Raw genomic sequence first — 22,737 nt, 5'->3', positions numbered from 1 at the left:
AATGGCTACATCTTTTTGTCTTGGTTTGCTTTCTCCCATAAAACTGAGATAATAGCAGTCTGCATACTTTGCAAATAAATAATTAAGAAGCAATTGAGTATCCCAGATCACAAAGGAACTACACTAATTTTGTTTTTGTAAATTCAGAGCCACATTGAGCAGGGTGAAGAAAATACAGTGCAGAATATCTGAGTTAGCAGTATCCATCCTGTGTGCTCAAGAAGGCAAGGGTCCTAATAAAGAAATAGTATGTGCTCCAAATAATCAAAGGCTGTTTTATGTGCATAGAAAGGATGATCTAAGCTTGGACATGTAACTTTTCTGTGACCTGTATCTTGATTATGTAAAGAAATGAAAACATTTTCGTTTTCTGGTGTATATTTATTCATGAATCTGTTTTGGCTTTGTAAACAGATGTGTTCCAATAGCTAATTTCAAAGCTAACAATTCTGCAATTAAAGAAGCAAGTACAGCCTATGATAATTCTTAATCCTCAGGGAAATGGTCAAGTTGAAGAGAAAATGCTCAATTAGTGCTGATATTTATGTGTTCTAATTCAGCCATTCCCACACTTTGTGTCCATTGCTGTGCTCCGCTATTGTAATTACAAAATAATGAAGCCATTGTTCAAATTTCTTCTCCAGATCAGGGGGACATTCCAGAGCAATGTGAAAGTGATGCCTTGCATCCATCTGGGGACATCGTCAATGGAAACCATGTCACAGCCACCGTGCCAGCAACAGCCGCTTCGCTGCAGGACTTAAGTGAGTTCTCAGCTCAGAAACAAAAGCGAATACCCTTTTTAAATGTTAAATGTGTAACAGGAAAAGCCAAATATTTAACGTTCTGTAGGTATGTATGCTGGCGTGATTGAAGATTTTTTCCAGAAGTGCTAATTAGTGTAATAAATAGGAAGGAACGTTTTCTTTTGCTTCACTGTATGGGGATGTCTTTTTCACCCTGGTTTTGGTTAAATTTGTTTTTAATTTAAACACGTTTGCCACCTGTTCCCCCCACCCTGTCCAGTGTCTGGAGAGAAGATTTTGTTTTTTAATTTTCTCTTAGGATAATTATTAAATATTATTTCTGCCTTTGATAGAAAGAACACTTGGAAGGTTTTGTTTTGTTTTTTTAAAAGTATTTTATGTACTGCTTGTCTGGATTTTTTTCATTTTTCTTGGCTGTTCGCAAAATGTATTTTATCGCAATGGTATTTTAATTCTTTGGGTAGATGAAGATGATTTCAGTGCAGCACATGCTGCTTTTCTAATTGTTCTGGATGAAAGCATTATGATTATTTTTATTTGGAGAAGAGCTTTCTAGCTTCTAACAATTCCCTGTATTTAGTTTGTCCATCTAATTACTATCTGAATGCTGTTCTACTTACACATCTTTTAAAATATACTGGTCACATCAGCTGTGTGTCCTGCAATAATTTTCAAAGTTTTTTTAAACTACTTTGCTTTATAAATGCAAAGAATTATATCCAACCATGTTGCAAAGAGGGAAAGAGTATAGCAATGTGAACCGTAGGATAACAGAGATTTAATGAGAAAGTCCACGGTAGGAATGAGAAGTGCAGAGAGAGATTTGTCAACTCCCTGGCCTCTACTATGGCTCTACAGTTCAGCTATTAGTGAGTCACGCAGCAGACCACAAATGTTCAGAGGTGGAAAGAAACATTACCAGATAGCTAAGAATAACTTTGGTATGTGTATAAACAATATATCCAGTTGTTTTTCATTTACTATTAATGTTATATAGGAACCTGTTACTTATTTGTATGCTACTGTAATAGGTTACTGAACTACATAAATCAAATCACAGATGTTGAAATAATTTTTCACAGCGTTGCTGGATCAAAGAGAGATTGAAGAACAGAATAGAGATGTTGAGAAAAACATAGAAGAAGAAAGGAGAGAGCAAGAACAACAGGAAGCTTTGGAAAGAGAGCAAAAAGAAGCGGAAAAGCTTAACAAAGAGGTAGTGATTTAGTAGTTCAATTTATGACAGTAATGCAGCTTTGTAGTGCCATGTATTTTAGGATTCCTGTGTGCATTCCTTGACTAAAATAGATTTTATTCTTTAAGCAAAAGTAGTAGAGGTTAAATTCTCTTATATACTCATGCGATTAACCAAAGAGTCTCGCTAGAATTTCTCCTTATGCCAAGTAACTCTTTCACTGGAAACAGATGCTTTTTCTTCCATGCTTCCCGTAACTGGAAGCTACAGTTTCATGACCAGAACTTAGAAGGCAACTGTCACCAAGGTATCAGAACAAGCTATGTATTCAATGACTTTCTGGTCTGGACTGCTGCTGGTGGGAGTTAACATGTTAATGTCCATCTTTTCATTAGCCTGTATCAGGGTATCGAGGATACCTTCTTGGAAGTAAAAGTTATGAGGAGACTTTAAGCAGTTTGCTTAAATCCCTTTGAGCTGATGTAGCACATGTTGAAGTAGTGTTCTGGACTTCTAGGACCTGTATAAAACTTGTTTTTTGCTCCCTCCCATTTCGTTTTCTCCTTCCCACCCTTAAACCCTGGTTAATTTGATTTAGTGTAGTGGTGCTGATCAGACATGCTCATGCTACCCCTTCACACCACCAGACTAGGCCCTTCTAGAAACTTGTATACCTGTGTCAGCTCATCTTTTTCAGTTCACGTGTAGATGTCATACGTAGAAGCCTCAGGCCTCACACCACCTCAGACATCCAGACAGGGTTAGAGTGGGATTTCTTGAATGTCACTTTTTGAATTGAAGCAATAGCTTAACATTTCATCTTGAACTGCATGTAACAAATTCGATGCCGTTTAGACCGGCATGTTTTACTGAGGTTAATGTGAAATCCTGCATGTAGTGCAGGTATTTAGGTATACAAGGTATTTTTCTGGAGCTGATCGGTATTTAATTTTGATTTTGTGTCTTAAAGTGGACCCAAGACTCAATGAAAATAGATGAAGAAAAAGAAGACAAGGAGGGAGGAAAATCTCAAAACAGCAATTCTGGTGCTGAAGATGACTTAAAGGATCCTACTCCAAATCCGTTAGAAAAATACATGAGAATAATTCAGCAGAGAAGAGAGCAGGAACTGGCAAACAAGGTGAGTATTCTCAAAACCCAGTCTCAATATTATTGGCTGAATTTATATTTTGCTAAAATATGCTTAGAATGAAAACAATATTCTCAATCTTCTTTTTTTTTTTTTCCCATTCAGAAGCTTTATGTAACAACTTGCAGAGTTGAGTGTTTGGATTTGTATTACAGAATGTCTTTATTGAAAAGAAAAAACCTGAAAACTCTTTTATAAGGGTTTGGGGTTTTCCCTGGTATGCTGGGAGGGGTTGTTAGTTTGATTTTAGGTATTAGGACTGTATTTAAATTTAAATGCCCTCAATTTTTCGTTTATGTTTAAATACAGTTTGAATCTACACAGGTCAGTTTGTGTTCCACTAACACAACTGATTGATAGAATTTATTCTGGCAAAATGGAAAATTTGACCTTAAAGAACAGGTATGTACATGGGTGAACATGACTTTGATGAAGGACTGCATCATACTTCCGTTCTGACATTATCCAAACCTGATTTTCCAAAGCGTCATTCTAAATGCAATGAAGCATTTGTAGAAATAGTAGTTTTATTTTCAATTAGGTGCCTTAAAGTACAGGTGCTATTATTAAGAGTCACTTAAACCTTGACTTAAGAACCAGTTACAGAAAGTGTATTTTCCTGTTGGCTGCCAGGATTCAAAGAAAGAAGAAACAGAAGTATCACTTATGGAGGGACTTACATCTAGTGAAAAGGATGACAGGTAAGGCTCATATATTGCTATTAATCGCTTCTGTTACCCCATATTAATAAATAGTTACAGTATGAATTACAGCGAAGAAACATCTGCCTTCTTAAAAAGCAAAATAAGTATAAACAAACTAGTAATCAGAAGCAAATGTGTTGTTGGAAAAATTGAGGATCCTTCAAATCCTTAGACAGGGGAGTTATGCACTATATGGCATTCAGATCTGGGAATGACATTAAAACCTCTTATCTGCCACTGAGCAGCATCTGGGTTCCGTCACAGTGAGCTGAAGCGTGAGGGATTCTTGGGTAATGGCCCTGTGCAGGTTTGTCTGCGCTGCACCTTGCAGATAGTCTGTTACTAGCACTGAAGCTAGCTTTGATTTATCAGTAGCGACATGTACTTTTAACAAACTAGTTCACACACTTTTTTTTTCGGAGATTTTTGGCTGCCTGCACTGAGTTACCACAGCCAGGGCATTTCCTCTGGGTCTCTCTGGACGTGGATAAATAAGGATACGTAGTATTTAGTTGCTTGATAGGGAAAGAAAAAAAACCAAACCCAAACCCATGTCTGTCAAATCTTTCAGTTTATTTGAAGATGATGTGGAATAGAAAATGTATGTAAGTAAAAAGTTATAGAATGGTTTAAAAGATTAAATGCTCATGCTAACCATAGTGATGCTTCAGTATTATTTGTGCCTTTAAAGTATGATTTCCCATACCAGACCTTATCCTGGTGTTCCTGAATCTCTGCAGTGTTCTTTTCACTGGGTACGCACTACAGAAGCAGCGGATAGATAGCTCTGCTTTTTGTTAGATTCGAGATGGCTTTCTGTTCTTGAAGGCCCAAATCCTCACCCTTAAAGGCTTGCTTTATTTCCTTCAGCTCACTGAAACAGCAAGAGAATTGCAGCATAGGCAGTCTCTTAACTTTCTTTTTAAACCAAGGATTTATATTTAAGATAAGAAACTACTTTGGACTCATACCACTTTCTTTCTGTCCCTCTTATCCTTAATACAGCACTGCAGGCATTTCTCACGGAGATGTGGATGAAAACTTCTGGTGAACAACAGCTACTGATTTTTATTATTATAATTTTTATACTAAAAATATTTTTAAAGCAGCTTTCTGTTGTAATGAATGTCAGGCGCCAGGATTGCACGCCGTGTAATTATAAATTAATAAAGGTGACTTTTGAGCTGTCTTGTCCCTTCAATCATTGCCTTCACGTAGTGAGCCCTGATGTGTCATTAATCCAGAAGGAGGCCCTTGGGTGGGGTGAGAGAAAGGACAAAGCAGCGTAAGGAAATGAATCGGTATGTTCAGGTAGGTTGGCTTTGGCACTGAATTCCTATAAACTGGGACAGCTTTACAAGCGGTGCACCCCCCCGCACCCCCAACCTCTTCCCCTTCAACCGTTACAAACGGTAGGTCACAGTAACGCTGTGCAGGTAACACAAAATTCAGTCTTCATCCCATGTTTTTGAAGGTGTCCCATGGAGCCCCTTGGCTTGTGATAGACCCGAGTGGACGAGCCCCTTTGACTGCAGTGGCAGGGGAAACAACCACTTAAAACCAGCCTCGTCTCATGTATCACCTTGTTGGTATTAACCAGCCCAGAATGGAGAGATTCAAATAAAAATGCTATTTAACTCATCTTTATTTAAGCTTTGTATTTTGTAGGTAGATTATAGGCAAGATCATTAAACTTTATTTACAGTATAAAATACAGGTTTTTTTTTTTTTTAATCAATGAAGTAATTTAGGTTGGCAGCATATATTACAACTTGCACTGCATTTGAGGCTGCTCATCTTGACCTAACTACAAGAACGCGAAGCCAAGTTTGACAGAATTTTAAGGGCAAAAAAATGAAGCTCTATCTTGTGAATTTATTGGCTGTCAAAACACGGTATACCAAAAAATGAGCCAGAAACAAACTCTGCTTTTAGAAATTCAGATGAGAAGCGACTGGGTAGTTCAGACTTAATTTTACATGCTGCTTAATTTGGTGTTGCAGCAATGCTAGCATTCGCAAAATTTCTGCGAGACTCGTCACGTCTGCCGTGCGGGAGGGGACGGATAGTGCTCGTTGTGTTATGCTGGCCTGGAACAACTACCGCTACGTCGTCGTCGTCATGCTGGGAACGCTCGCTGACTTACCACGCTGCAGCCTGCACCTGCAGGGCCTCCCTTACCCCAACAGGAGCACGGGGGTAGGTACCACTGAACTAAACGCGTTTTCACTTCAGGTAAGAGACATAAAGCCTAGAGATGCACTAGGAGGGAGTAGCTGTCGGTCTGTTTTCAAATAAGCGTACACAAGTGTTGTCTATTATCTACAAATATTTATTTTAACACTTGGATGTAACTACAGGAAGCCCTTGGCACTGATAGAAAATATTGATTCACTGTTAGGTTACAAAAATTTATACATAGCAAAATTTAATGCTCTTTACATAAAAATATTAGACTACTTAAACAAAACTTCAAAAACTCCCAGTAATAGCTACACTGAATTAGAAAAGAATTAGGCTTTAAGACACTGCCTCCATTATTACCCTTATGCAAACACTGGGCTAGAACATCACCTGCATTGCTGTAGAAATGTCTCCTTCATGCAACAGGTAAGAACATACACTAGGCTATTTTGTCATATTTGCTCTACATTGATCAACTTTGCCCCTTTTTTGAAACTGTCAAATTAGACTTCAATATTTAACAAAAAAATTTACGTTTGAAGTTAATACCCCCCCCAAACACCTTTTCTCTTAATACTGACTTGAAGAAATTTGTGCTTCCTTTGATTTATATTCAGCAAACAGTCAAAACTATCAAACCACACGTCAGCTTAACATGGGTATGACTCGAATATTTAATTTTTTTCAAATGACTGATGTATTTTACTTTTTCCCCCCAACATTTATATATATATATCATATAGAACAAACACCAAATATACCATCACTAATACTCAAGATATCACTGAATGCTTCTGAAAAAAACATTAATTAGAAGGCAGACTTCTATGGGAAATGACTTTAAAATGGCACCAGTTTGTTGTTTTTTCTCCGAACACCACATTTTCTTAATGTGCTAATTAATTTGTAAAAAGGAAAACACATAAGCACTGACTATAAATTTGCTAAGCACCAAGATAGAGAAAGGTGGACATCCTGTATTCTATTTTATGGCTGTAATTTTTATTGTTTGTGTAAAACTCTGCAAACTTTCTCATCCGCTCATTTGGAATTGTCAGATCAGTGTCATTTTAATAAGGTAACACTTTTCACTTACTTAAAACGTAGGATAATGGTCTCCTGCCACTATATAAATGCTAAGACATTTATAGAAAATAAATATTAAGGCAAAGCTGACATTTATTTTCAAAGAAGGGGATCATTATCCAGATCTGGGGATCTACATTCCGTTAAATAGTTAATAAAAAGATTAAAACTGGGGACATCTGCTCAACACGTAAGCACAGGAGCGTGACTGCTTCACTTGGTCATAAAAAAAAGTGTGGCACAGAAGCAGAGCGCTGTTCCTGCGGCCCACGGAAAGAGCGGTCAAAGACAGCCCGGCTGCAACGTAGGAAATGCTGCAACGGTGCTGTCGCGTAAGCACGAGCGGCCAGAAATGTTAGCCGGCCACAGTTTCATTTGGTGTATAAAAACTGAGAGACTAAATCACGCACCGCACACGTGCCTTTGCCTAAGGTCTGTACAGAGCTCTACTGCCTGCTGGTTTGGAGCACCTGCCACAGTTTCGTGCAGGACGTCATGCTGTGGAACGTGTCAAATAGTAAATACCAAAAGTCTCAAAGAAGAATAATTTGGTCACTTGTTGTGAAGTGTTGCCTTTTAAAATGCCTGGAATAAAACCTCCATTCTCTGCACGAAAGGATGGAAGATTACCCACGGGAAGGTTTCCCTATGAATGTGTTCCAGGAGCTGGAATGTGAAGCTTTTGCACTTCTCTCTAATTTTGTTTGGTAGACACACATCTGTACTGCAGAGCAGCTATTTGTTGATTTGTCAGAGCTACAGAATTCTTCTGCTGAATTACTGTGGCAAACATTTATGTGTAAGAATTGAGTTGCTCTTTTGACCGAGACTGGATATCCTGAAGCTCCTGCTCTTCTTTTGCTTTGATATCTTGGTAGGCCTGCATTTTGCTTGCATCCTTTAAGTAGGCCCAGTTAGAAGACAGTATCATGAGGAAGTGGATCTGGAAGAGAAGGGTGAGCATGATGGCTAGTGAGCATGTCAAGAGGCAAAGCAAGCTGCTAGTTAGATTAATAGACGCTCTTTATAATAACGACCAAAAAAAAAAAAAAGTTACTCTACGTTAATAAGCATTCTGTTATTAAAACAAGCACAGAGGCTATTTTCAAAGATCTCTAGAACTTGGCATGCTAATATTTCAGTTGGTTATTCACAATTGAGAGAAAGTTAGTATAACAGTAATAAAACGAGCTACAGAGTTGTACGGATCAATTAAAATGCAGAATGGGGGGGAAGCAGGAAAAAAGTTTTGTACGTGGCGATACATGTAATCTGTAAACTAGGAGGTGCTCAGAAGAACTGCTTCCTAAGGTTGTGGTGTTTACGCAGATCCAAGCCCAGATCCTGGGAAGTCTTTTCCCCCAACAAGCAGGTGAGAATTCCACCCTCCCCCTGGAAAAAGCCTGAAACTGTAAACCGTTTTATTTATGTGAACAAGGCTACATTAACATATTGAAAAATTAAACAACAAAACATGAGTCCAAAACTAAGCAAAAGCATGCAATCTCTGGGTTAAGAAGTCTTAATCGTATATTTTTATAACTACATTTTAAACTTCCATTGTCCAACCTCAAGTGAAGAGTTTTATATCATATGTAGCGACTGGTTTTTTTTTGTTTTTTTTTTTTTTTATTATTTTGTGGATTTCCTCTAGTTTGTGCATTCACCTCTTCCCAACTTCTTTGCACCATACTTCATGCAAAAAATCTACATCCGAAAACACTGATTCACTTCTCTTATTTTTTAATCCCAACAGCGTAAAAAGGTCTCTATGATCTATGCATGGTTTTGCTTCCCGTGCAGTCATACTTACAGTTTTGAGATCTGGCTACTGAGAAATCAGTTACTAAAGTGCAAGCCATACAAGAACAGAAGCTATTTATACGCTGTTTCTTAAAGTTCAGGGTCCAAAAGAAAGGAGGTGATTGTTTTACGCAGAGCTAATACAAGGATGTATTTCCTTCCAGAGAGAGCGTCATTTGGCAATTACTTAAAAATGAAGTAAAAGAAAATAACTTTATCATCCATGCACTGGAAATGCAAGCCAACTAATTCGTAATACCTGGGCTTCTGATTCCTGCCAAAAGAGACTGGCACTACTTTACTGTTCCTTTTCTTTTGTATTATATATATTTTATATGCTCGGGGGGGGTTGTATTTGGTGTTCAGGATGAAGAATAAGTTAATAATTCTGACCCTGAACTGTTCCAGTATTTGTTTCAGAGATGACTGCTAGAATGCAAGTGGGGACTTGAAATGGAAACATCCCATCTTCAGAAGGATGATTTATAAACATCCCTACAGTAACTGAATCCTCTCGACATGAAAAAATAGCCAGATCTCATCCACATCATAGTTCATATACAAGAAGTCATTTTATTAATCTGATAAGCTAAATGATGTTTACTGAAGCTATTTACAATTACTGTAACAAAATTCAGAAAGCTAGACTTTTAGCCTAGGGTGTCAGTGGTATTTCAAGCTACGCAATGCAGCTCTTTACTGGGCTTATACAATTTAGAATTTAGTGCAGCAATCTTCCCGACTCTTAAACTTCAAAACAGCATAGTTATATGTAGTAGCCATCATGTAGATCAGCTGGTGGAAGAGAACAAAATACAGGAGAGTAAGATACAACAAGGTGTCGGCTCAAGCCCACGTGGACAACTGTCCATACTTTTACAACAGACGTTATTCTGAGCTTCTTCCAGGGTGAAGATGCAAGATAAATGCCATTTATCTGGAGAGGGCAGTCTACATACAGACCCTAAGGCCATCAACAACTAGTGAGTATTACACCCGGATTTGGCTGACGTGAGGTTAGAAGCTGGCAGCTAGAGGAAGCCTTAAGACATATGAAGCAAGGCGTCTTGTTAACGTCCCTTTTTCCAACTGCTACCTGTCATTGGCCTTGCAGGGTCGGACTAGTCAAACTGCCTGGGTCCAGACAAAAAAAAACCCAAGAGGTTACAGGCAACTGATCAAATAAACTACAAAAATGAAAAGAAGCAGTGGACATAAAAACAGAAATAGTGGCTAGAAGTAGGATTTTCAAAGGACATGCAAAGAATTTTTTTCTACAGATGGGGGAGGTGGGTTAAGATGACTTCTTAAAGCAAAAGTTTGGGACCTGCTGACTTGTAATGACCGAACCACAGCAGCAAATAACGGCGATTAAAGCTCACCCTCCTTAACGTCTAGTATCACTATTTTTAAGATACACAAAATGTAACCCTAAAGCATCTTAAGCCTGAAAGGAACATGTTACGCAATAAAACAACAAAAAATGCTACCCACCAATGCTATGACAGTGGCACCAGCTCCAGCACAAGCCACAATGAACAGGTGGTAAGACATGTAGAACTAGAGAAAAAACATGTTAAAAACATTGAAGCAATTGAGGACAGTATAAAATACATTTCAACTGTTCTAGAGAATGAGGATAATAAAACCATCTTTGTAGCAAGGTATGCAAAGCTTTAGAAAACAAAAATGTTCTGAAATTATTTTCATTTTCTGGATGACCTAACACAGAATAATTTCAGCATTGTGTTCGAATCAATCTCTTTATACTATTAGTACTAGTTTTCTCCAAAAACTTTCATCCAATTATTTATTACATGGTGCCCAAGTGACTTGGAGGCAAAAACTGCACACCAGTTATGTGTCTGTACCTCATTCGTGTTGCAGATGTTCTCTAAAATCGGACCACAGGCTTTGCCAGGTACAGCATTCCAAGGGATAATACCTGAAATACCACAGCAAAAGAAACCACTAATTTTAGCAATCAACACACGCTTTCTGTTCCTCTCTCATCTTTCCCACCCACTCGCCAGTTGTGTTCCCATTCTGGGCATCCGCGCCTTGACCAGTACAGCTTTGGAGTTGGCAGGAGGAATTAAAACAACTCACTCAAGTTGTGCCTTCTCCCTATCCCGCGGCTTGCTGCCAAGGCGTGTTCTCAGATGTGGTTTTCCCATATGGCAGCCAAATGGTTGGTTGGGTTTTTGCACTTCGGGTGCAGTCGCGTACTGCCTACTCTCCCACTCAGCTCTGGAAGGGATAATCTGCCTCTCAGAGGTACTTGGCACCTCACTTACCAGATCAAGCTCTACTTGAACAAATACCTACTGTAGAAGAGTGTGAATATGGAGGTAGAGGGAAGAACGACGGGATTTTTTCTGTTTTAGTTCCAATGGGTAAAAAGTGAACACCGCTGTAAGAAAATTCAGTCTGCCTCACCTCACGTATTCCCAATTACTTTTCTTACACGATTGAAAAATCTGAAAAGTCAACAGGATCTAGCAGATTTGAAATAACCTAAACTTTTAGGCCTGTAACAGATGTAAAGCTTAAGCAAAAGCCATTTGAAACAGGAGAAAACCAGTTTGCCTACCCCTTATAACTTGCATTTCAAACTCAGCAGGTTGGAATAAGCAGCTCTGTCAGGGGCAGGTCACTGAAATTATCTCAGGATGGAATAGCTTTCAAAAAGATTTTACGGGATTTACTTTAAAGCCAGCTGCTTCTCTGCGACCGCAATATACGCTTGAAGCCTTTTAGCCACCGCTTCCACCTAAAAACGTGCGGACAATTCAGTGACACGAGCTGCCTGTTAAGGAGCTGCTCCCTCCCATCACTCGTTGAAACTCAAATGATTTTACTGCTCGGAGGAACAGCACGGCCCCAACACGGGGCTCGCACAGCTGAGAAACCACCAGGAGAAGCCCAACGGCGGAGGAGCCCATCTTCTCCCTGCACTCCGAGGCTTTGCTGCTGAAGAAAACATCTTCCCAGCCTCTCGCTGTCAGTTGCTAAAATAGGATGCAAACATTTAACTGATTTGGGACTTGTTGCTTTTAAAATTAGTATATCTTATCTTCTCCTACTGGACTTACAAGCCCGGATAGGAAAGCAAAGCCAAGCTTTCTTACTTTTTCAACTCTGAATCCGTTTTCTCAGCTTTGAATGACTTAGTCCAAAGAAAGAAACGTTCCTAGAAAATATTAGCTAAAAGGAAGCCAGAAGTAACGGTGACAAAAGCTCATCTGCACAAGGGAAACTGAAAAGGTTAACTTCAGGAAAAAATCACCTTAAGGGATGAATTACTTGAAAAGCTATTTTAAGCTATCATCCCCCTCTCTGCTACCTGCACCCCCCTCGTATTTCTGTGTGTCATCAGAAAGCAGTATTAATTAATTAATAGTTAAGGCAGACTCTTGATTGCAGGTTTTTTTGCCTTTTAACTGAAAGTAATTGTCAGAACAAAGTTTAGGTGTAAAATGTAAAACCAGCTTTTTGAAAGGAAAGAATAGATGCATATGGGTTCAAAACCCAGAATCTGGTTATCTATTTCTCAGCGCTGTTTCTAAGCAGTTTATTTGGAGGCTGATCTATTTTTAAACCTAATATTACAGTATTGGAAACCGCTACAAAGCCATTTTAGATAAATGACTTGCCGGTTCAGTGAAATTGATTGCATCTGGAAAGAGATCGCTGTAATCTGAATTAATTAGAAAAGTAACAGCACATTCAGAGATACGAGATGCTTTTGCGTTGGGTTCATTTGATAAGGCTGAGACAAAACTACTGAAGACAGACCAAGGAGAAAGGATAAAGCTTTTAATCAGGATTAAAATAAGTACCGTATTGCCTGATATCCACGCAGATCTGGTCCCCGGGAACTGTCACGTTTGTCTGAAGAGATTTGATGACTTCGCAAGTTGACCATATGTTATAGAACATAAAGACAGGCACAGCAGAGAAGCCAAAGACCCCAAGCCAGGCCACTCCAAGCACATAGGTGAGGAAAACAAACTGGACAGAGAAAACACACGTACTTCACCTTTATTCTTTGAAAAGAATACTTGAATTTTCCTTAAAAATGCTTCAAAATATAATCTTTAAGCATACTTTCAAGAAGTCAAGTAATAAAACATTTGATTTCCAAGCACAAATAAAATCAGTATTCTCGTTGCTTACAAATACTTTGGTAGTTTAAGTGCTACTGAGAAAGTAATTCGGACACTTCCTTTTTCATCAGCCTGCTTGAGTAAACAGCTTGACCTCCTGAAAGAACAGTCCATTAATTTCTCAAGATTCTCAGCTAAGCAGGGATGCTGCTTGTGGGCTAAAACCAATAACATTCCAACAAAAATCAATGATGTAAGGCGTTTTTTTTAATTAACTGTAACATACTAGCATTTCTATACAACTTGCAAATCAAAATAATATAGTGAATTGATGTTCACGGAGCTCTCCCGTACTCCCTGATTTATTGAAATCAATTCTGAATGTAACTTTTGAGAATATTTGGTTTTGAAAATGTACCACGACCGTTACAGCAGATCAGAAAGATTCGGTTGATCTAATATACATAGCCAAGAAGAAAATGAGTTACTCCACCTTAGAGAATTATGAATTTTCCCTTGAAATCTGCTGGTTTGGCTTTGCTCTTTTAAAAAAAAACATTAAGTATTATGTGCATTTTCTTGGGTAAGATTATAAGGTATAGCACTCATTGCTTTGGCAATCTCCAGCTTCCCCTTCCCACCGGACCTCTTCCCTTTTCCCCCTCTTCTTCTAAGTTTGATGGTGAAACAGTAGCTCTGGCACCAGTTCCTGGCTCCCTCCTCCTGGTGAAACGAGGATTTGGATCCTACTTAGAAAGCGGGGGAACGCTGCTCCAGCTCGTGTGTTGCCTTTTCACTGTTACTTAACCGTAGGTGGACTGGAAAGCCTTTACTTCCAGTAAAGCACTGATGCCGTACTGTCTTACTTGAAACTTGTGTGCCAGAGCACAGCCGCCAGGATGGGAAAGGCTCTGAGGCGGGGGAAGGTTGTCTCAGCCTGACCCAGAACTGACGGACCGAACTCACGCCGCAGGGGCGGAGGTTTGCATCCTCACAGCTTTTTGTCCAGGCGCGCTCAACAACGCTGCGAACGTTGCAGCAAAGGTTGAGCAAGTGGTTAGGATTTACAGTCAACGAAAGCGGTGTGTGTGGGGAAGCGGAAGTGCTGGCAAAACTAAGGCCCATAAAACCCCCAGCTAGCCTTTAATTTATACACAACTGAACTAAAATACCCGAGTTCGTATCAGATAGTGCCGTATGTAGTGCCACCTACACTACATCTACGCTACACCTGTATGTTTTATGCGAGAATAGAGAATTGTCTCTTTGGATTTTGGTAAGGACCAAGTGGACCGGTTTAAAGGATTTCTATAGACACACTATACATAAAATATGGGTTTGCATACGTGTATGTGGAACTGTGCACGAGAGGAAGTACGCAAAGCCTTTAACTCCTAAAATAGCCAGGAAAAAAACACGCTCACTCTCACATTTAATGCGATAACTGTGGGAAAAGGCTATTCTGCATTACCACAGCCAACACAAATAATTTAGGAAAGTTGGAAGTCTTGTCTTCCCTAATAACCTTATGCAAGATGGAAGGGACTGCCTTTCAGGACCTTGCTCGGTAATGTAACAGAGGAAGAAGTAGAGGAGCTCTTGATCAAAGAAGCAAAAAAAAGATAATAAATCACTGTATGTCCAAAAGCTTGTTGTCCGTACCCAGCTGCAGCCGCCAGTCTGTTAAGATACTCTATCTCCTCACAAACCTTGTTGTAACCCTGGTGTTTTATGCAGCTCTACCACTATACAGGCATTTTGACACCATGACTGTCACCATGAAACGCTGATGTGTCTTACCAGAGCTCCGAGCCGTTACTCAGTTGCTAAATTCTCTCCTTCATGGTGTGGACAAATATGGGCAAAAATAAAAACACGTTCTTCTGTCATATTTCCATGTGCCGCCCTGGTATTTGTATAAGCAGCTGACAATCATGTGCCTGCAACTACTCAACTGCACAAGCAATTGTCTGCGCTAATGAGATGCACATATGTGTGTGTTTCTACTGCATTTTGGATCTTTGGAAAACACTGCTTTAGATCTAATTTTGCTCCTCAGTGAAGACCATACTCGCTAGAAAAAGAGCAAGCAAATAGCTGCTTAACTGGAAAGTGATGGGACGTCTTATTTTTATTAGCTCTTGAAAAATTCACTAAGTATCCAACAGCACAGTGGAAAATTGTTAACCCTCTTGAAAATAAACATGCATCTCTCTTGTATTTAACCAGCGGAAAGTACATATTTTTTAAGTACAGGATATAGATTGTATATTAAAATGCAACAATCACATCAAAAGCCTCTTCTCTTTTCACCCACACTCTCCCGTGGGCGATCTGTCATACTGCTTCGCTTCCTCCATAACTATGAGCTTTGAATTCAGATTTTCAGAAATAGCTTTGAAATCCTGTCTCAGAAACATAGTTATGTTTCTGTTCTTGCAGAGTGCGCCCTAGGGGGCAACGTGGGTGAGAATCTGAAGTTTTATTTTTAGTTAAACTTTGTTTAAAATTTTATTCTGGTACAGAAGTATACTGAAGGGAGGAAGGCTTGTAAGTTTAAGGCTTTAAGTGTTGCAGCTTTGCGAAAAAGCCTCACTGTTATATCTGCGTGCCTTTTGCCATCTGCAAAAGCAAGACAGCAATACTTGATTCAAGTGCAAAGATGTTGCAAAGCCTCATTCATTACTGTTTGTCTGAAGGACCCAGACATCCTCAAGCAGAACTGACGATGGAAGTCAGAGGCATTACAGTTTGTTATTTGAATAGCTCTGCAAACCACAGCCATTTTACAGTCTGCCTTTAATCATCACTGGTGTGCTGATGTTTAGAAGCACAAATTTAATTTTGTCTCACATTGAGTGTTTTAAAATTAGCAGCCTCCACCAACTTAGTTTAGACCAGTGGTTCAGCTTTATGACAGGGGAGGTCATGGTAGCACCCCGACTATCCGTATGCAGAATTTGGATTTGACCAAGCGTCCTTGAAGTTCAAAGAAGGATTCGCAACAGGGATTGACTCTGCTCACCCATAAGGAGTTAAACAAAGAAGGCAGCAATACACTGTTGTTCAAAAACACAGGAGTCAAACTGAGCCCCAACAGGCTTTAGGCAAGCGAAGGCCACTCTTCCCATTTCCGATGCTACTCACCATTCCACTGATGCAGCGGCCGCAGGCTGTTGTTTTGAACTCTCCATGCAGCTCCTTCACAGCACTTGTTGTATAAAAACCTTCTGCCAAAAGGATGATTCCGTATAAGAAGAAAAATGATGCAATGCCATAAATTACATACTGCATTAGCTGTATTCTAAAACGGAAAAGAAAAAAGATAGAATTAGATTTCGGTCCTATAAAAACAAAGTCAGTCCTCCCAAATCATAACAGGTAATAGGTAACTCCTTTTCTAGAAATACTGTGCAAGGCTCCTTAATGCATTTTAAGCAAGCAGGCTGCAGGAGAGCGCCATACGACTGTCCCGCTTCTACAGGTAAGCAATACAGACGTCCATTAGTCTTCCACCTGCTCGAGCATCCCCTGTTTGTGCTGCAGTTCTTACACGGACTGGTATTAGTCACCAGTACGAAGCCACAATTTTACGCCTCCACTATGGAGATTTATTTTTTTTTTCCTATTATTGCTCCTGACGCCGAACTCAGGGAATGTCTGACAGGGACAACACAGGGCTTTGAAAGGGCAAAGGCTGGAGCTGAGCTACTGGCTGAACTACCAGGCTCTGTGGTGATTCCTTTGGCTTAGGGAAAGGAAGCAGCCCCTGAAATTCACTGTTTCCACACGTAACATCCCGTAAATGTATGTTTGCAAAAATCTGTAAATTCAGGGATACTTGTCGGATACAAAAAACTGAGCAAATGTGCAGTGACTTCTCCTGGGGAGGAATAACTTGCTCTACAGCCTAGGAAGGTACTGCCAAGTTAGCAGGTAGTTTCAGTGCCTTCAGAGTGCAATTACATTTTAAAAAAAACCTGAAAGAAATATTTAGGAAATGCTTCCATCTGAGGTACTCTGGAACCATCCAGAGCAAGATGATCTCAGGGCTTATGGTACAAGCACTTCCATCAGATATTATTTCAGAAAGTTCTTGATTCCTTAAAAATCTACCATCTGCAATGGCACACTCTGGTATTTTTCCTCTGGCTGGAACAGGTAAATGGAAAGAATAATTTCTGAGTATTATCAGATTCAGTATCTGAAGCTAATTGTTTTGGAAGACCAGAAAGCCAGATCTTCTACACAATGCCTTCTGGTCTCCAGAAGTCATACTTCATTATTAGCACAACTTCCCCAGAACTTACACCTTCTTAAAAGTAATTTGATTGTTGGGATGGTTATTTTGGATGAAGCTATTCACAGAACAGAGAGGTTAATTTTATACATCCATACTGCCAGTTTTCTAAAGACAAATATCAAATATATTTTTCCTCGGATGCTTTTTTTTGTTCTTACCACTCTCCACTAAGTAGCTGCTAGCACAGGTCTCCAAGGAGCACCTGCATGGTTTAGCTTAATTTGAAGAAAACTGATGACTTCGTTTATAAAGTTAAATGTTATCCAGACAGATAGCACATCCCTTGTATCAAAATAGGATATCGCTCATTTAAAATTATATGTGGGAAGTGTTATGTTTGTTTTCCAAAATGATAAAAATAACAGGATAAATCTGTTGCATCTGTGCTGTAAAGCATGAAAAAATTAAGTCACGATTTGAGAGAGTATAGAAGAATTCATTCCACCATCATTAATACTCAAGGAGGGACTCAATGCATGTTACCAGAAATTAGTAATATGAGACCCTGTTAAAAAAAAAGTAATTCTATTACAAAGGGTGCTTTTCTAGCATATTCTTCATTTATTTTATGTCTCTGTGGCCTTAAATTATCTGCCCCCTTCTAGCACCCCTCCTCCCTTGCCTTTCTTGTCAGGCCTCCACAGAGTCCAAGGCCTCAGCTGCTTTGGTAGGAATTATGCGTCTCCCCAGCTGCTGATGCTGACTTGACAAGAAACATTGTCAACAATTCTCCGAAATGTAAAACTCGCTGCCTGTTGCGGCTGCTTTTGCAATTTCTTCTATTTTGCTCAAACGAAGACTGACAGAAGAAGAACAGGGCGTTCTGCGACTCGGTTGCCGAAGAAGAGCTGCTTGCAGTTTCTCGCTAAGCCTTGTGGCTAACGGCAGGGTCCCCGTGGCTCGTGCGCTGGAGCTGGGGAGGGGGTGCCCAGCCGCAGCCGAGGTGTGATGGGCAGCACTGGGGTGGGGGACCCCCAGTCCCTCAGCCACGTGGAGAGTCTGGGCACAGAGGGTCCTGCAAGGCCGGGGGGAACCCCAAAATGTTGCTGTGGGACTGACACCAGTGATCCCTGGGGATGGGAAGGGGTCAGTTGTGCACGCGAGCTGGCAGGTCTACAGCTGCAAGCATATAAAGGGAGTCGGTGATGAAAGAAAAGAAAAAGAAAAAAAAGAGAATTAAGTGTGTCGGGTTGGACCCTGATACCAAAGTCCTAAATGTAATGTCCTAAAAGCTGGGTCTTAGGGGCAGGTAAGCAAAACATGCCATTGTGAATCACAACTGGCGCAAAATTCCTCGCTGCCACCGGACAAAAGCCTTTTCAAAGCCTGGGGTTCAGCTGGAAGGGCCGCATAAGGCCCAGCGTGTTCAGGCTCCCCTCCCAGAGCCCGGGACCTGCACGTCCCTCAGCATCAGAGTAATCACAGAATCATAGAATGTGTTGGGTTGGAAGGGACCTTTACAGGCCATCTAGTCCAACCCCCCTGCAGTAAGCAGGGACAACTTCAACTAGATCAGGTTGCTCAGAGCCTCATCAAGCCTGGCCTTGAATGTCTCCAGGGATGGGGCCTCCACCACCTCTCTGGGCAACCTGTGCCAGCGTCTCACCACCCTCAGCATAAAGAACTTCTTCCTAATGTGTAAAGGAAGGAGGGGCTCACGCCAGCGGGGCTGGGCGCTGGGTACCAGCCATGATGCAGCCTCCAGGCCTTCCTCTGGGGTCACGGAGAAGCCTTGGGAACACAAAAGCCCCACATGTTTCACCGGTGGTTATTTCCAAAGGCTATGGTTGCAGAGACAAACATTTAAGCCCTTTCCAGTCTCTTCTCTCTCTTTTTTTCGCATTTGTGCAATCCCAGTCCACCTTCTTCTAAGGGGGGATGGACAGAACAACACTTCCATATAATTCCTGCCATCCCTTCAAACTTTGTGTCACCAACACTAAACCTACCCTCTTTCAGATTAAAATCATTACCCCTTGTTCCATTGCAACAGGCCCTGCTAAAAAGTTTGTCCCCGACTTTCCTGTAGGCCCCCCCTTTAGGTACTGGAAGGCCACTATAAGGTCTCCCTGGAGCCTTCTCTTCTCCAGGCTGAACAGCCCCAACTGCCTCAGCCTGTCTTCATAGGAGAGGTGCTCCAGCCCTCTCATCATCTCTGTGGCCCTCCTCCAGACCTGCTCCAACAGGTCCATGTCCTTCTTATGTTGGGGGCTCCAGAGCTGGAGGCAATACTCCAGGTGGGGTCTCACGAGAGCAGAGTAGAGGGCTCTGCTCTGTCGGCTCATGTGCAGCTTTTCATCCACCAACACCCCCGATTCCTTCTCAGCAGGGCTGCTCTCAATCCCTTCATAACCCAGCCTGTACTGATACCGGAGGTTGCCCCGACCCAGCTGTAAGACCCTGCACTTGGCCTTGTTGAACCTCATGAAGTTCAATGGGGCCCACTCCTCAAGGCTGTCAAGGTCCCTGTGGATGGCATCCCTTACGTCAAGTGAAGTAACTGCACCACTCAGCTCAGTACCATCTGCAAACCTGATGAGGGTGCACTCAATCCCACTCTCTATGGCACCGATGAAGATATTAAATAGTATTGGTCCTGAAATAAGCAGGTTAAGCAGGATACGCTGGTTGGTTTTGCATGAACATGAAAAAAACACTGAGTGCTGTTGGACCAACAAACAACCTAATACTCAGGGATGGAGGCTGTGGTTTGAATCCATCTCTACGCATTTAGCATGAGGGTGTTATGAGGAATAATGGAAATGGGAGGCATACTTACACTTCACTCAGCAAAGCATGGTCGCTGGCAGTCGTGGAGAAGTGCTGCTCGAGGATAGACACGGTTCCCGTGAGCGCCACGTGGCCGCAGCCACAAAACAACGCTACCCCCGAGAAGCAGAGAATGGTTGCCACGAGCGAAGCATATGGCACTCCTCCTAGGCACTTAATGCAACATTCAAAGCAACCTAAGCAGAAGAGAGAAAGCGAAAGAAACATTATGAGCAAAAAAAGCAAATTATGAGGAAAAGAATATCTGTCCTCCACTTGGTAAAAGCCACAGGGACTAAAAGGCCCAGGCATTGACATGCTGAGCAAAAATCTATGGTTGGTGCAAGACATCATCACCCTCTAAAGCAGTGACCTACAGATCTGTTGGTATGGACTGAACGCCCAGAAAGTGGGCTGAGTGCTCCTGTCTTTACAGGATCAAGAGGAGATCGATGAGACAGCCTATGAAATGGAAAAAGAAAAAAAATCACTTGTCTAAAGTGATCCATTGCAATTCAGCTGCTCATGCAGAGCTCACGACGTTTTGGCATTACTAACAGCAGGAGCATCAGCTACGCTCGCACCGTTCGGGAAGGCAGAGAAGCAAATACTCAAGACAATGAAGCCTTTTGGAAAAGTAAGAGATACTTTGCATTTCCGTTGGAAGAGGGACACATTTATGTCTGCAAAACTTAACTAGCCTACACTCTTCCATGGCTCCCGAGTGTCTTTTTGTATAAATCCGTATGAGGTTATAGGGATGCAGATATTGTAACAACAGAAAAACTAAAGGCAGGCCACAGAGTAGCAATTTTTATGGAGAGCAGCGAGATGAAGCTGTATTCCACCGACAATACATTTCCAGCTTTATAGGATACACTGGATTTACAGTGATCCCTGAATACAGTCTGCCGTAGCATAATCACAGTTTTAATGAAATGTATCATTTAAGCAGTCTGAGTTAACAAAACACCCCCCCAGAACTGCTGTTCTACAAACACTGTAATAAGGAGGTTGCAGCTGAATCGCCAGGTTCCTCCCGACTGCGTGGCCTGAAAACCCATCTGCTTGCAGAGCTGGGAAATGTAAATCGGAAACAAACACAGCTTTTAACTGCGCTATAATGGTAACGGCAATCCATACCAATTCATTACTTTAGGGTGATGGCATTAAGCTGTCTCCATTAATGTGCATTTCATACAACTGTGCAAAACGCAAGCCATTAAGACAACGCTTAATGGAGCGACCAGCATTGCCCGTCGCAGGGACGGCCCGCTGCTTCTATGGGAAGGTACTAAACGGACAAAGCGTTTGAAGGCAGGGAGACAGCTGGCGAGCACGTACATCACATCACGTCTTCCCACCCCAAAAACTCCTCACCGAGATCAGCAAGTCTCCATCCGCCACACGAGGCAAGTTTATTTTTATCACCCTCCCTTTCCCACTAATGAATGAGTTGCAGAGCAGGCACTTCCGTGAAGCACTGGGGAATAATATGCATCTGATAATTGAAAGCTTTCCCATTTCCTAAGTGGGAAACTCTTCTTTTAGAGAGTCACTAGCAAGTGTCCTAGTCAAGCTTAAGCAGCTATCACCACCGAAATGACTTATGGAACGCTGCCTCGCTAACTGCAGACAAGATTTAATTGTACAGAAACAAGCCTGGGAAGCTTTTATAGTCAAGCCCACAGCTGGAGTCCACTCAGTAGGAACTATCTTCATGACAATAACACTGCCGCATGAACAAACACCGCCGCTTAGCAGTGATGGGGCAAACAGAATCCAAATGCGAGCTATCAGAGGAAATCATCTCTGGTTTTCATCTTAACACACAGGTCCAGAGTCAAGTTCAGACACCAGACCTTGCAGAGCGATCCTCTGCGTTGGGGAATCTGCCTGGATGCAGCTCACGAGCCACACGCCAGAGGCATCGGCAGTCGTACACACGAGGCTGGCTCGCCTCCACGGCATCTGCACCCGGGTCAGACCCAAACCTCCAACAGTTAATCCAAGAAACGCTTGCACCTGGCACAGGATTAGCAGGGAAGGATTATCCAAGAGTAACGATGCTCTGATCCAGAGGGCAACGCTCAACACATGCATATGGCCTCAGCCCAGCACAAAATGAACGGCCTTTCGGGCCGCACTCCCACGGGAGAAGGTGACTAAACACTAGGTTGGCGTGGAGAAGGTTGATCACCTAATTGTGCTGACCCACAGGTTGCTTCACAGAAGGATCCCATCAGAGATAGGAAACAAAAACCAGCTGGAAGCAAAGCCAAGGGACTGATGAGGCCTGAAAGAAAAGCTGCTGGTTTCAGAAGATGGGGGCAGCCTGCTTGACAGAACTCTAAAAAATGGTATTTACTTTTTTTAGATTGACAATTAACGCCCTGCAAGTAGGTAGCTGTCCTCCTGGTACCCCACACCACACAGCTGGCTTCCCAGGCCACCAGCAGAACATTCGCCCTGGAGAGTTTGTTGTGTCCCTTACCCGACACATGGCAATATCCACCACTAATCCACACACCCTTGAACACAAGCCGAGAGTGGCAACCCCCCCTCATCTCCCAGCGACTGGCAGCTGCACATAGCGTCTTTGTGGCCATACTCTTTATGTCTTCCTCCACAGCCCAAGTAAAAAGACACCAGAATATCTGGGTGGCC

General features: G+C 41.6%; 2 protein-coding genes across 11 annotated transcripts in view; one reads left to right on the top strand and one right to left on the bottom strand.

Annotated features, from left to right (window-relative positions):
* The window catches only part of OFD1 (OFD1 centriole and centriolar satellite protein), a 35,550-nt gene extending 30,544 nt beyond the window's left edge, over nucleotides 1-5,006 (top strand). For all 3 annotated transcript variants that reach the window (XM_074606146.1, XM_074606162.1, XM_074606156.1), the window contains 5 exons: nucleotides 645-764; nucleotides 1,850-1,983; nucleotides 2,933-3,103; nucleotides 3,746-3,813; nucleotides 4,822-5,006. In XM_074606146.1, coding sequence (XP_074462247.1) covers nucleotides 645-764; nucleotides 1,850-1,983; nucleotides 2,933-3,103; nucleotides 3,746-3,813; nucleotides 4,822-4,867 — 539 coding nt within the window. In that variant the 3' untranslated portion in view covers nucleotides 4,868-5,006. The remainder of the gene's footprint in view (nucleotides 1-644; nucleotides 765-1,849; nucleotides 1,984-2,932; nucleotides 3,104-3,745; nucleotides 3,814-4,821) is intronic.
* A 1,121-nt stretch (nucleotides 5,007-6,127) lies between these two features.
* Nucleotides 6,128-22,737, bottom strand: part of GPM6B (glycoprotein M6B) — a 111,775-nt gene continuing 95,165 nt past the window's right edge. For 4 of the 8 annotated variants that reach the window (XM_074606232.1, XM_074606205.1, XM_074606215.1 and 1 more), the window contains 6 exons: nucleotides 20,081-20,267; nucleotides 16,146-16,302; nucleotides 12,732-12,903; nucleotides 10,761-10,834; nucleotides 10,384-10,449; nucleotides 6,128-8,029 (listed from right to left, as the gene is read on the bottom strand). In XM_074606232.1, the coding sequence (XP_074462333.1) occupies nucleotides 7,880-8,029; nucleotides 10,384-10,449; nucleotides 10,761-10,834; nucleotides 12,732-12,903; nucleotides 16,146-16,302; nucleotides 20,081-20,267 (806 nt within the window). In that variant the 3' untranslated portion in view covers nucleotides 6,128-7,879. Of the gene's footprint in view, nucleotides 8,030-8,692; nucleotides 9,685-10,383; nucleotides 10,450-10,760; nucleotides 10,835-12,731; nucleotides 12,904-16,145; nucleotides 16,303-20,080; nucleotides 20,268-22,737 lie in introns of those variants that run through there. The other 4 variants (XM_074606253.1, XM_074606224.1, XM_074606242.1 and 1 more) reach the window with 1 other exon arrangement.

The sequence above is a fragment of the Larus michahellis genome, chromosome 1 (assembly GCF_964199755.1).
Source record: "Larus michahellis chromosome 1, bLarMic1.1, whole genome shotgun sequence".
Taxonomy (NCBI): Eukaryota; Metazoa; Chordata; class Aves; order Charadriiformes; family Laridae; genus Larus; species Larus michahellis.
This window is presented reverse-complemented; position numbering and strand designations above follow the sequence as displayed.